Here is a 13740-nt window from a genome sequence, read left to right on the forward strand (position 1 = left end):
ACTGATGAAAGACAAAGGTTTTAAGAAATAAATCATGCTTTGAAATCACAACATCTAAATCAGAAGCACAACAACTAAGTCAAATGACCTAATTCTATTCACGGAGTTTCACCTGCTCATTCTCTTTAACTCTGGAGTTTCTCTGAGAATGCTGGAGTGACTAGCATTAAGACAGATAGAAATCAAAAGGCACTTCCAGTTTATTTGTCTGTATCAGCTCTCAATGTTGTGACACATTATATCAGGGCAACTCTATTTCCAGTAAATTACCCTTTTGGTTGGCTATTGTCTTGCATACTGTCTACTGACCTTTGCCTATCAGCAAAGGCAGAATGATTTCTATTCTTATGAAGAGTATGGTTACACTTGTGCACCCCACACTACCTTTCAAGAAAAATGGTTCATTACGTTCATTACACACTAACAAAAAGAATAATAGTTTCTGCATATCCTCCCCACCATGTTTTGATTCACCAGCTTTGATAAAAAAACAAAATCCAAATGCTTCTCAGAACCTTATTTTGGAGGAAGAGGGAAAGCTGCTAACACTCGTGGTCTTGGAATAAATGGAGCACAGAGGAAGCTGTGAAAGGTGCTTTGATGCGAGGCACAGGAAGGATCATTAGCAGCCATGAGCAGAGATGCTTCATCACCATGCTGTCTGGCTGTTGCCTTCTAGATCTACTTGCACAGCTCAGAAAAGAGCAACTTTTCCATTGCACTCAACTTTAAATATTGCTAATTCAACAGGTCACCTTTCCTGCAAAACAGCAAAAAAGAATTCACCTCTCCTTTCTTTCCTCTTCCTTTCCCCAAATTATTCAAACAATTTACATTTGCATTTACGAAGCCAAACAACAGAGAGCATCTCCCTTGCGGGGAAAAGATTTACATTGGTATCTCTTAGCTATGATGACTGCTTGGTGCAAAATAACGTAGCCCCCATAACCTCTTGGGAAGCTGTCAATTTGCTCTAGCTGATCTGGTCTTGGAGGTCTGCATGCTTCGATCCCAGTGGTGCTATGGATTAGATATACACCTCCCAGCTGCTGCTAAATCTCTACGGATACTTCAGGAGATCAATGCTCAAAAAATGAAGAAAGAGAAATGTAGTTTTTGTGCCTCTCAGTAGGGCCAAAGCACAGAGAAATCTCGCAGAGAACAGAAATAGATGGAGACAGATGCACCCATCATTTATACGTGCTGAGCACACCCCATTATGCAGACAATTATTTCATCCATATAATGCACCATGGTAAGCTGCTGATTTGGGGACTGCACCACATCTGGCTGCTACATAGACACAGTTGGCATTCTGTAAATACATCTCTGTTGGATTTAAGTACTAGCTGAGAAAAACAGGAGAAATCTTAATTTAACAAACCCCATGATTTTGAGGGGGAGGGGGAAAACGAAAGTGTTCTGCACCTGCTTTCCTTTTCATTTCTCCCTTTACCATCCTTCCACTGTGGCTCACAGCTCACTAGTGGAAGAAAAAAAAAAGGAAAAAAGAAAAGAAAACAAATGCCTTAGCAGACAGCCAAGGAACTCCGCTGTTTTTATCAGTGCCTCATTGTAGGGTGGGAAAAAAGGGGGGGAAGCCACTAAGAGGCTGCCAAGACAAGGAGTGTCGCATGCACAGAACTGCAGGGCTTGCAGTGCAATCAATCATCACATGTGCTGCCTTCAGCTGAACGCCCACAGCAGCTCCCAACACGCCTGCCCTCTGACCACGCAGCCAGAATGCGGATCCTGTCCCCCAGCCGAGGCAAGGCTGAAGCAAACAAACACACAAATCAATGTGTAACAGCTGTGATCAATGGTGGATCGGACTGCTATCACACGCGTCTGTTTCGGCAGCGAAATCAGCGAGCCAGAAATTGGGCAGGAAACCCGATAGAATCCATCACTTATCCTCTTTACTTGATTTCCTTTGGAAGTTTTGTTTGCTTTTTCATTTTGGATGATGTGGGTAAAAAGATGCTTTGTGCAAACCCCCAAGGAGTGCAACCACCTCCTCCCCTCACTTACTGAGGAGGTATAAACCTGAAAGCAGGTAAGGGTCAGCTGCTATCAGCACTCTTAAAAACAATTCTTAGCTCTAAATGTCCCTGTTGGTGACAAGGACCCCTAGGTAAGATGGGCAGAAATTTAGCCATCACAGTAAGATCTGTGCGACACACGCATTACTGCAGCTGGGAGCAGGAAAGTAAGATGCTCTGAATTCTGAAGTGAGGCAGCTTTCTCTTATCTTGTAAGAACTGCAAAGACAGAGGGTGGACAAGAAAGTGACTTTTCATGGGTTATCTTTACTATCTTGTCTCTCTGTTGACTCCCACTGCTTTTCCTCTGTAGAAATATTGTTGAGCCAGGCAACTGCTCCTGGCATACCCCACTTACTCAGACAGAGATCATCCTCCCGCACCAGAGCTCCCAAGATCTGACCTACAAACCAAAACGCATGCATCCCACTCCTTTTTCTGCCCCATGCAGCTGTGAATCACAAGTGTTCTCCAGCTTCCAGCCCCATCCATTGCACCATTCCAGCCACCATGACACAGGGCTGTGGGTTTAGAAATCAGCCACTGACAAAGTACAAACCCCATCAAACATGGCTTGCTCTCTTGCATTAATGTGGGACCTGCAGCATTGCCAGGACTGGAAACACAGGGTTTTTTGGTCAGGGAGCTGAAGAACCCAGTCAGAGGGCAGCCAGGAAGGAAGAAGAGCCCACCAAGGCTGGAGTCCCAGAGTTTAGCTGTTTGTTCCAGAAGTTACATTACATTATAGATCATGAATAAGCTGATAAATTACACCAGAAATCAAAGACGACACAGAGGGAAAATTTCTCCCCTGCTGCCCTTACAGGGCAGGGCATTTGCTTCACGTCTGCGTCCCTAAAGCTATGCCAATCAAGCCACACTTTGCCTACAATGCTTTTGGACACAAAAACAACAATTAGTTCTATCAGAAGGAGACAAAATGAGTTCTCTTCTCCCTCATCTTACACAACACAAGATATGTATGTCAGAGAACCCAAGCTGTACGCAGGGCACACAGTTTTGTAGGTAGGCCATGTGTTAGCTCAGGTTCCTTCTGCAAAGATCTGTAATAAAGTTTCAGAAAATAAAACCCCCCAACACTCAGCTCTGGATGTTAAATCCCTTCAAAAAGGGTTCTATTCATACGCCTCCAATTTATTACGAATGAAAATGGCACTTGCAACGTTCTTATTCGCTCATAACAAGCAGCATAAATCCTTAAACTAAAACTAATTTTTAACAAGCTGCCGTAGCAAAGTATTTGAACTGATGAAAATGCGACTGATAGCGCGACTGCAGAGCTATAGATAGAAGAGCATCCGTGACTTCTCGTAATTCTCTGACACTTGTCTGGTCTGTGATCTAAAACCTTCTGACGTCAATAGAGGTTCCCACTGCAGCTCTCCATCCTAACGTTAAATCAAGAACGCATCAACGAAGAGAGTATTACCACCTAGAATGTGAAATCTTTTCTTGTAAAGACATTTCTCTCCTTTATTTACCACATTCAGGACGGTGGTTTATGCATAACTTTATACATCTGACTAGTCCCCTTGACTTTAAAGGGAATATTCAGTGTGCATGAGGCTAGACACATGCTTTTGTCTTCACAGGGTCTTTTTTCCTTTGTTTTTCTATGAAGCTGCAATTAAAAGTCCTTTTTAAAACCCTTCAGTATACGCGCATGTAAAATTCAGGGCTGGTGTTTGCTGGATTTATTTCACACCTCGTTAAAATCTGAGCGTTGATTTGTGATCCTCCACTCTTTATGAGGTATGTTTTCAAACCTTTCTCAGTGGTTTCAGTTTATGCACGTCCAGAAGGTCAGTACTTGTGCTCTAAGAAATGTGCTCTCTCCTGGAGAGAGATTTTAGTTGAGAACAGCACCAGAGAGAATGCCTCTGGCTTCAGAACAATGAATTTAAAGTACTCCTTGAGGGAGAGAGGAAAGAAGAGAAGGAAAAGAAAAAAAAAAACCCCACACCTCCATGAAGCAGCATAAAGAAAATGGGTTTAGCTTGAAATACTAGCCCCTGAAAGCTTTAGCTGTAATAAATGAATGAAGACAAAGGCTGAACAAACCTTCTCTGATGGCTGCCTGTGGCACATCTGGAAGCCACAAGATAGCAGGGAGAGCAGTGCTGCAAGGGTGCAAGGGCAGTGGCTCTGTGACTAGTAGAAGGAGCTGTGACTGTGCAGGAGAGTTTGAGTAGCAGTCCTTGGAAGAGCAGGGATCTTGCATGCAACTGAAAGTTGTTCCCAGGCAAATGTTTGCTCTCAGTGAGCTCTTTCCATCTCAACTATATACAGCACAGATTTCTTTTGCCCCCTAGCTGGTTGCATAGTCATTTATTACTTTTTATTATTATTGCTCTGTCCAGGCAGTGTCAGCAATTGTTCCAAGCGCTGGTGTCTTTCCATAGAGTTAATCAGTGTAATTGGGATGCTTTATAGCTCTAGACAGGATGTTTTGCCATATGGGGTAGGAGCCATGGGCTGCAGGAAAGTAGCAGTGGAATAAGGAGACACACAAATGCTGCAGTCTGACAAAGATTCTCTGACTCCACTAAAGTTGTCACAGATTCCCTTGGCTGGGAATGATCATCAAGGGTTAATTTGCTGAAGGCTGCAGAATAGTGCCTCCCAGCTCCTCTGCTCCTGTACAGCCACAGAGACAAGTGGTAAAACAGTGTGTGGGACCTTTAACCCAGAGGATCCCTAACTGCTCGCAAAACTTTAACTGATTGCATCCTGCGGCTACTGCAATGCAGCTACTTCTGGTGCAAAAGCTGGAATTGGTTTAAACAGCTCACAGCAACCAAGTACAACCACCCAGGATGGAGACAGCAATATTTCACAAAGCTTCCTTTCTCTTCCCTGCCTCCCTCTTTCCCCTATAAAAAATAATATTAAATAAATAATAACCAAGCAGATCACCGCATAGCTTACTGCCCATTTCTTTTTCAGGGTGAAACCTCATACGTTCTCAAATTCTGTATCTCACCAGTCTTGCTGTACATTGCTATCTTCCTGACCTGCCCCAAGGTCCAAGTCTGTTCCGTGCCTCACAGAGGTTCTCAAATAGCAGTCCCCCTCCTCCCAAAAAGCCAAAAAACAATCAAATCCCAATTCTTTCCCCCCTCAACCCCAGCAGCACAGCTCACATCTGCGCAGCGTGGCCTCTAACCTCCAGCAGCTGAGCACGGCCACATGGATTGCAGTGAGTGCATCTGTAGTGCTCAGAGCTCCTTCAGCTCTGCACTACATCACGCCAAAACCAGCCCCAGGGCTCATTTGTCCCCCCACACCTCCTCTCCTTCCATCCTGTCCATCTCTACCGCTGCAGGCTTCAGAGGCAACATGACAGAGAAGAACACGCAGAAAATGAGATTCATCCTTTTTAATTGAATTGTATATCAATATTGATTGTGCTATTCATTTTGATAGTAAATCTAATTATTTTTTAAAAAAGTCAGCTTGCAGTCTCTGGCAAGCACTCCCAGGCCAGCGTCTGGCAGCGCTCCCCTCAAGATAACACATCGACGTGCAGTCAGAAATAGCAGTCTGGGTGCGGGGTTTAGGACTGCCCCTTCCACCCCTTGCCGGGAAAGCTCTCATCTGTCTGTCCGTCTGTCCTTCCCCCCCCTCCCTCCAGCTGCTGAGGACAAGATGAACAGCCCTAGAGGCAGGCTGAACGCAGGTTGGGCTGCGCTGAGCTCCAGTTTCTGCGGCCTGAGAGGTCTCAGGGGTGGGGAGACAGCTCAGAAAGCCCAGGGGAGCAGAGTGGGATGGAAAGCGCTGGTGGCCGTGCTGGTGCGTGGCCTCACCGAGTTCCCGCAAAGCCCCTTCCCATGGGAGAGTTGCCATGGGTACGGCAGCTCTCGCTAGTTAATCATGGACAAGGCACTGCATTGCTGTGCCCAACCGCCTGACGTTCTCCTTGCGGCTGTGCCTCTCCGCAGCGCCTGCCGGAGTCAATAAAACCGCTGAGTTCCTGGTCCGTGATGCAGGTAGAAGTTGCTGGCTCCTCTGCAGCGCTCGATCCGAGCACCCACCATTTCCAGGTGTCTTTAGGACCACCTGAGTTTTCTTTTCAAGACTAAATGCATCCAAACAGCGTCATCAACAACCTTCTCCCCTTCCACCTCTGCTCTGCAGAGTAGTGGGGGGCTGCTCTTTCACCTCGCCCCAACTTCTTCGGCTGCAGTGCCGGGACCACTCAGATTCAGCAGGCAGCACCATCAACTTCAGCACAGGAGGAAAGTACTTGGATTTAAATTCCCAAGAGAACAGTTTCCACCAGGATCTTAACTGGCCCAACTCACCTACTTCGGCTTACAGAGGGGTGATGCTGTCAGCATGTAAAGTGGCAAAAAAAAAAAAAAAAAAGAAGAAAAAAAAAAGACCCACCACCAAGAGCACACGGCACATCAGCAGACAGGTGCTGTGTTTTACCCTCACAGCCACACAGTGTGTCACAAATAACCCCCCTCATCCTTGGGAGAGAGGAAAGGAAAAACAGATGTCCCCATCCCAGTGCTCACAATCAAATCAAACAATCCACCCAGGGACAAACCGGGATGTTCTCCAGCCTGGGAAGAGGCTTGTGGAGGTGTCAGCACTGCAGGGCCAAGCCACGGCCAGCTCCACGTGCGTCCAAGTGAACAGGGCAAAGGCTGAGACCCAAAGCTGTGCAGCTGCAGCGCTGCTGTGTCAGAGCTAACAAGCACAGACAGCAATTTCCTTCTGCTGCATACCAAGCCCCCCCAAACACAGAAACAGCACGTGCCATGAAACTTGCATCATGAAGCAGATATTCTAGGCTGAAATCTAGCTGTACTGAGTTACTTCAGTAGCACCTAGACCTAAATCTGCAGTGACTGGAGACATGAGTAATCCCTATGAGAGCTGTGTTGTGTCCTGAAGGTCCTAAACCAGGGGTGCAAGCCCAGGATGTGGGGAACAAGCTGGAGCTTGGGGTAAACAATCAGGTATCTTCCATTCCATCAACCTGCAGAGAGTCCAACCAGAGCAATAAACCCAGCACACGTCTCCTGAGCCACAGACATTGCACCATTTACCCTCACAGGTACCTGATCCTTCCTCTCTTCTCAGAGATACAGTTCCTCTGCAAACACTTGTTTTGCAATAGTTTGTGCTTTTGCTGCCAGACAGGGTTTTTTTTTTTCCCTCCTCAGAATTAAAGATTAACAATTAAATTATTTGACAGGGGAATAGAGGCCCTGTGCTAATTAAATTCCTTGGTCTCTCCTCCTTGCAGAGAAAAAAAAAAAAAAATTGATAGCTCTCAGTATCAGCATTCAACCAGAACAGGGCAATGTGTGATGTCGGAGTTAATTAGATGGGCGGCCATGGGCACGGTTAAAAAAAAAAAAAAAAGAAAAAAAAATTAAAATATTTCACGAGGGACATACAAATGTTGGGGGGAAGGAAGGAAACAGCCAACCGGGGAGCTGGGAGCTGAGCAAGTTGGCATGCCCGACTGCAGCAGGCCCACCTCCTAAGCCAAATATCTGTTTATAAGAATATTTCGTCTGTGTAGCTGAAACAACAACGCAGAGAGACAAAGCCAACAGTGCTCGCGTAGGCTGGGAGAAAGCAGTAACAGGTTTCCTGCAGAGCCTGACTGTTCCATTTTAAGGAATGCAATTCTTCAATGTCCTGAGCAGTCCAGTGGTACAACCACCAGCTTCAACTCTCACGTGCCCGCTGTTGGGCAGAGCTCCCGCGGGGTTGCTGCTGGCTGCACACACACCAGCTCTAATACCACAAACATCATGCCTGCTCGCTGTCCCCGTGATGCAATCCTTTCTGTTGTTGTTACTGTGGTGATTGCGTGATGGCACTTTCTCAGCCAGATCCACTAGGGATTGCACCACTGTAAATAAGATTATCCGCTGTCTGGCTGCTGATAAAATGCACCAAGGCACTCAGCTCAGGCAACACTCCTGCACCAATGCAAGCTTCTTCCTCTGTGTTTTTGCTACGTTTTGCCTCTTCTTGTTTATTTGGAGAGTATTTTTTCCTCTCTCAACAACAACCCACTGTAAAGTTCCAGTTCTCTTTCATCATCAGGAATTTCCTAATCACTGAGATTTCCATCTCCTCATCTCGGTCGGGCCAGGAGATGAGCAGTTCTGCGGGACTTCCAAGGGCGCTTCTGCATGAACTAACAGATGGAGAAAGTCCCAGAAAGCTCCCAGGGGAGCACGCAGCCAGGACAGATCTGGAGGAGAATAGGAACTGAAGGCTTTTTGGGTGCAGCCTGAGCTGCGCTGTTACAGTAGAGCTGTAAATCTCAGCTGTCACACTCAGAGCGAAAATTTCAGGGCTGTGTTAGGTACATCTCATCCCTAGAAATCATGGTGGGGTGGGCCAGCCTCTCTGTTTTAAATCATTATTGCTGACCTTGAATGTAGATGCACCTGCTGCTGGAAATGTTTTGTTATTTCCTCATCCTTTACTTTCTTGTCAAGTTGGGGGAGAAGTCGTTACCCCTAGTTTTAGGAAAACATTAAGTAATCAAATGCAAACAGGACAAAACTCAGGACTAATCATTGCTAGGTCACCCTGGTACAACACACACAAGTCAACAGAGCTCCTGAAACACACACCAGGAGGCGCGAAACCATTGCTGGCAGTTCCAGCACATCCCCAGTGGATGGGCACAAAGCTGCAAAAAGCAATGGGACTATGAGAGGGTGATCCTCACCCAGGCATCACATTTATTAGACATACACTTCCATGCAGTAAATGAGCCTATGAAATTAATTCTACTCGCAACTTGCAGATAGAATCAGAAAATGGCAACCAAGAAGTATCAGCAGACTTGTTCACTGGAAGCAGCATCAAGACATTCAGCATGGGCTCTCACACTGAGTTTACAGAAGAGCTGAACACCCATTTCTGTGCTCTTCCATCTCATTTTTTAAAACAAATGCCACAGGAATTGCAGGTTTTAGGTTTTTTGGGGTTTTTTTTTGCGCTTAAAGGTTATTAAATCTGTAATGTTTCTTTCTGTTCCCCACCCCCACTTTTCCACTTCCATCATTCCTCCAGCCTAGAGTTAATGAGAAGAAATCAGTGTATTGCACTATCTGGCATCTTGCTGCTGAAGTGGCAGGACTCTTTGGTTACCAAGTCATTTGCTGCTTAATTGAAATCTTTTCTCTGGACTCATTGCCATGCAGGCACTCTATTGGAATGCAGCATTCAAGCCCAGTATTGATCGTCCTCCCAGACCCAGCTTTCCTCCTATATGTTTGCAAATCAATTGCACCAGATTGTTTTCCTTCTTAAAAAAAATAAATAAATAAAAATAAAATAATCACCCACCCCCCATCCCCATTTATCCCCGGAACGCACTGCCTGGGCTTTGCATCAGCCCTTAGAGCAGAGATGGGGATGAGTAATGCCATGTGGCAATAGTAAAAGCTAGAGCCCCACTTTGTCACATCAACTCTCCGCATGAGTGTGTAGAAGCTAAGCTCAGATAAGGTTCAGTCTGAAAATAAACTGTGAAGACACAATGGTAAATGAAATCCTAGCTTTAGACTCTCACTGGAGACTACCTAGAAATTATCTTCCCTTATAGCAGAGAACAGTGAAGAGGGTAGTGGTCAGAGAACCCTAACAGTTGCAGCTTGTGAGAAGTCAGCCTGCATTTGTGGGTTGGCAAGTCACCATCTGCTAATACTGGAGAAGAGAGTCAGTGCAACACATATTGCTACTGACACCCAATTTAGAACTTGGTGGTTCAAAACGCTCTTGTCAAGGCTCACCTAGACAACATTTGCATCCTGAGCTTCAGCCCACTGGCATTGTACGAACAGGTCTGAGAGCTGAGTCACGTTAATGCCATACACAGAAACTATCTCCAAATTCCTTTGGTGGATCTCACGTCAGAACTTAGCACTACACTGCTGAGAGGCAGTGGGCCTGACTTCTGCAGTCTCCTCAGTGAATGAGAAAACATTTCCCAAAGTGATGCCCTCGTGCCACAAGAAGACTGTAAGATGATGCCCCACATGTAGTCAGAAGGCACATGGGCAGCCTTTGTCAGGCTTCTAGAGGAGAAGGTTTTCACCTTTTTAAGAGATAAATTAGGAACTTCTCTCCTTCTGCCCTTGAGGCTACATATCTTCCTAAAAGATTTTGTTTTCTTCCATCCTCAGCCCCAAATAAGCATAATTTCAGAATCAGATTCCATACAACTCCCAGTCCAGAGACTGTGTTTCCATATCCAATAGCAAACGCTGACCTGAGCAGGAAGCAGGAGGCAAACACATCTATCCCCTCCAGTCCCAAATGCTCTGCAGGAGATATGAAATCATACGACATTCATTTACACTTCATATTCCAGATTGCTCCAATCCTACCTGCCTTTGGAAAATTAGACTGGGTAACAAATACATTCCTTGCTATTTGCAGTGTAATTAAGCAGTAATTGCCGCCTAAGGCTAATCTCAGAGTGTATTTTTCCTGTGGAGCTCAGTGCCAGAGTTCACATTTGTAATTTAGCGGCATGCCAAGGAGCCGTACCTAAACTCACAAAAGGATTTTCTCCACTCATCATCTCTCTCCTACTTTGGTGGCAGCTGGGATTCTATATTCAGAGATGTTTGGGCTGGGCAAACAAATTAGCAGAGACCAGCCTCGTTAGGAAGCCATGTGGGCACCCATCCTACCTCACTACAGGAGTAAGAGGCTGACTGCTCTGTTTCTGGACCCCAAACCCTCTCCAGTATGGGATATGCATTAAAATCTCCTCTTTCTTACTCACACAGCCTGGCAGCCTCCAAAGAAGCTGAAGCAGCAGCACGATCTGCCCCCAAGCCCATGTCTCCTTCTGATTTCTTGGATAAGCTGATGGGGCGGACTTCAGGATATGATGCCAGGATCAGGCCGAATTTCAAAGGTATGCAAAAAAAAACCAAAACCAACATAACAACACTTTTGTGGATTTGTTTCATTTTGTGGCTGCAGACTGCATGAATACCTCACTAATTGAATAAGGAACATGACGTATCTTTATGCTGAGATGGAATAAGTATGATAATGAGAATTTGGCACATGGGTGTCCTGTGCATGTCGGGAAAGGCATCTCATTTCCACTCAGAATGAAAACAATCTTTTAACAACTTCGCATACAGTAAGCATACTTAGATATCAACACAGAAAGAACTCAGGGATCCTGCCAGTCCAGGCAGTGACCAGCAGGGAGCTGAACCTCTTGCAGGTTAGGAGAAAAACTGGCACCTTCTGCGATGTGCCCTTCCTACACCTAGTGAATCCAGAAGGAATCCCTCCCATCAGCTCCAGATTTCAGCCAGATTTCAGGGACAGCACTCTGCAATGCTCATTTCTTACATTTTATTTTGTTTCTTACCACCAAACCCTCTTGCTTCAGAGGAGCCACTGGCCACGCTAACACAGGATTCCCAGGAACCATTAATCATGGTGACAGCACCTGCCATCCAGCTTCAAACAATACGCCCCAGCCTGGGCTTTTAAACTCAAAGCAGGATGGGAAGCTCATGCCCTAGTAATCAGCCAGGCAACAGAAAGCATCGTCTGAAACACAAAGAGTTAAAAATAGTTTGAAAACCGTTCTGTTACTAAAATATGCACACACACAAAAGAAATTAAACTTTAATATTTAATGAAGTGTGTACATTATCTTCCTGCTGAAGGCATCTGTATTGCAATTTTGTTTGAGATAATTTAATTTCAGTTTTATTTCTGTGAACTACACCTTCCCTACAGGGCAGTTTTGCTGGCTTAGCCTCCCACACATAAATCAAGCTCCAATTTACATGGGACACATAGGAGGTGTTTTACAGAGCTTGGGGTTGCAGCTCTCAAAGCACATCATTAAAATTAACCATCAATAACTCATACAGGCATCTTGATGGCTTAGATCTAAATGAAAATAATACCAAAGATCCCTATCAGATTGATTTTTGGGGAGAGGAAGATTAACAAAAAGACTGCATTTTCCATAAGTACTGGGAAGGCTGAACTTTGCTGTGGATTCACATTTTGAGAACTAAGGAAAGAGCAACCAGGCTTTTTGTTAAGACGGAGGATGAAGTCCTAGAGAAGGCTCAGGGGAGACCCTACAGCTCTCTACAGCTACCTGAAAGGAGGTTGTGATGAGGTGGGGTCAGCCTCCTCTCCCATGTAACTAGCAATACAACTAGAGGGAGTGGTCTCAAGTTGCGTCAGAGGAGATTCACGTTGGATGTTGAGAAAAATCTCTCCACCCTAAGAGTGGGCAGGTGCTGAAACAGGCTGCCTGGGGAGGTGGGGGAGTCACCAACCCTGGAGGTGTTCAAGAATCGTTTAGATGTGGTACTAACGGACACGGTTTAATGGGGAAATATTGGTGGTAGACGGACGGTTGGACAGGATGATCTTGGTGGTCTTTTCCAACTTCGGTGATTCTATGATTCTAAGTCTGTAACTCAGGCAGAAATGAGTTGGACCCAAGGGGTGTGAGACAAAGGACAAGGGCTGTAATAGCCTTAACCCCACTGCTGGAAATCTGAACGGCTTCACAACCACATCCCACTGCAGTGGGGGCATGTCTCAGCTGCAGGCAGGGAAGCTTCTAGAGCCTAATAAAAACCTGTCTAAAAAAAAAAAGAAGAATAGTCCAACCTGTAGAGTGCTCACAGTGAATGCAGCACAAAGAGCACAGTGCTGAGGGAGAGTGGTACTGCCCCAAGGAGGGAGCCAGCCCCATAGAATCATTAAGGTTGGAGAAGACCACTAAGATCACCAAGTCCAACTCCAACCCATCCCCAATGACCATGTCCCTCATCTCCACAGTTCTCGAACACCTCCAGGGATGGTGACTCCATCACCTCCCTGGGCAGCCTGTGCCAGTGCATCTTGTCTCATTCTGAGAAGAAATTTTTCTTAACATCCATGCACTGGACTGAGTTCAGCCCATGCTCAGACTCACTGAAGCACACCAGCACATGAACAGGATGAGCATGGCCAAAATCTTCCGTGCATATCAGAGGCACAAGCATATGCGTTCGTTTAGGATGTTAGCTCAGCAGTTTGCTTATGCTGTGGCCTTTAGGAATGGAAACCACATGTATGTTGAATTTCTATAGTTCACAAGCTGGATGCAGAGAAGCAACCTCTTCCTCCTGAGCATTACAGAAGGCATAAGACAAGTGCTAAATCCTGGTCAGATGTTCACTTTCAGCTGCTGGATAAGCTGCCAGCAGAAGAGTTGATTAGCTCCAGATCCCTATTATACAGGCTCATTAAAACCAGGCCTGTGAGCCACAAGCCAGTTGGATAGGAGGGACAGCAAACAGGGGAAGAAGAAAAAGACACCATTTTGTATCTGATATTTCAGTGCATGCTTGTGTTTAACTGTCTGGAGAAGGAGCTGAGCAGATTGCACAGCCTGGGAGCTGCTGCTGAGCTGGCAATGGGCTGTCTGGGAGCTGGTTAGACAGAAACCTGCTCGGGTTGCCTGGGACTCATACCAAGAAAATCCCAGGCTATGAAAACCATTGCTGTAACATGACTGCAGCCTCAGTCCTACAAAGGATGGACACAAAGTTTTAAACGAGGCCAAAGCAGGAGATGAGGGAAGGAAAACAGAGGAGCAAACCAAGCTCCAAGCATGCCGTTCATTTCCATGCAAGAGGAA

General features: G+C 45.7%; 1 protein-coding gene across 1 annotated transcript in view; it reads left to right on the forward strand.

The window, feature by feature from the left end:
• The window catches only part of GLRA1 (glycine receptor alpha 1), a 37474-nt gene that overhangs the window by 5173 nt on the left and 18561 nt on the right, over positions 1-13740 (forward strand). Inside the window, 1 exon segment of the mRNA XM_021410850.1 lies at positions 10850-10980. Within this exon segment, the coding sequence (XP_021266525.1) occupies positions 10850-10980 (131 nt within the window).

Source organism: Numida meleagris, chromosome 12 (assembly GCF_002078875.1).
Source record: "Numida meleagris isolate 19003 breed g44 Domestic line chromosome 12, NumMel1.0, whole genome shotgun sequence".
In the NCBI taxonomy this organism is placed as follows: domain Eukaryota; kingdom Metazoa; phylum Chordata; class Aves; order Galliformes; family Numididae; genus Numida; species Numida meleagris.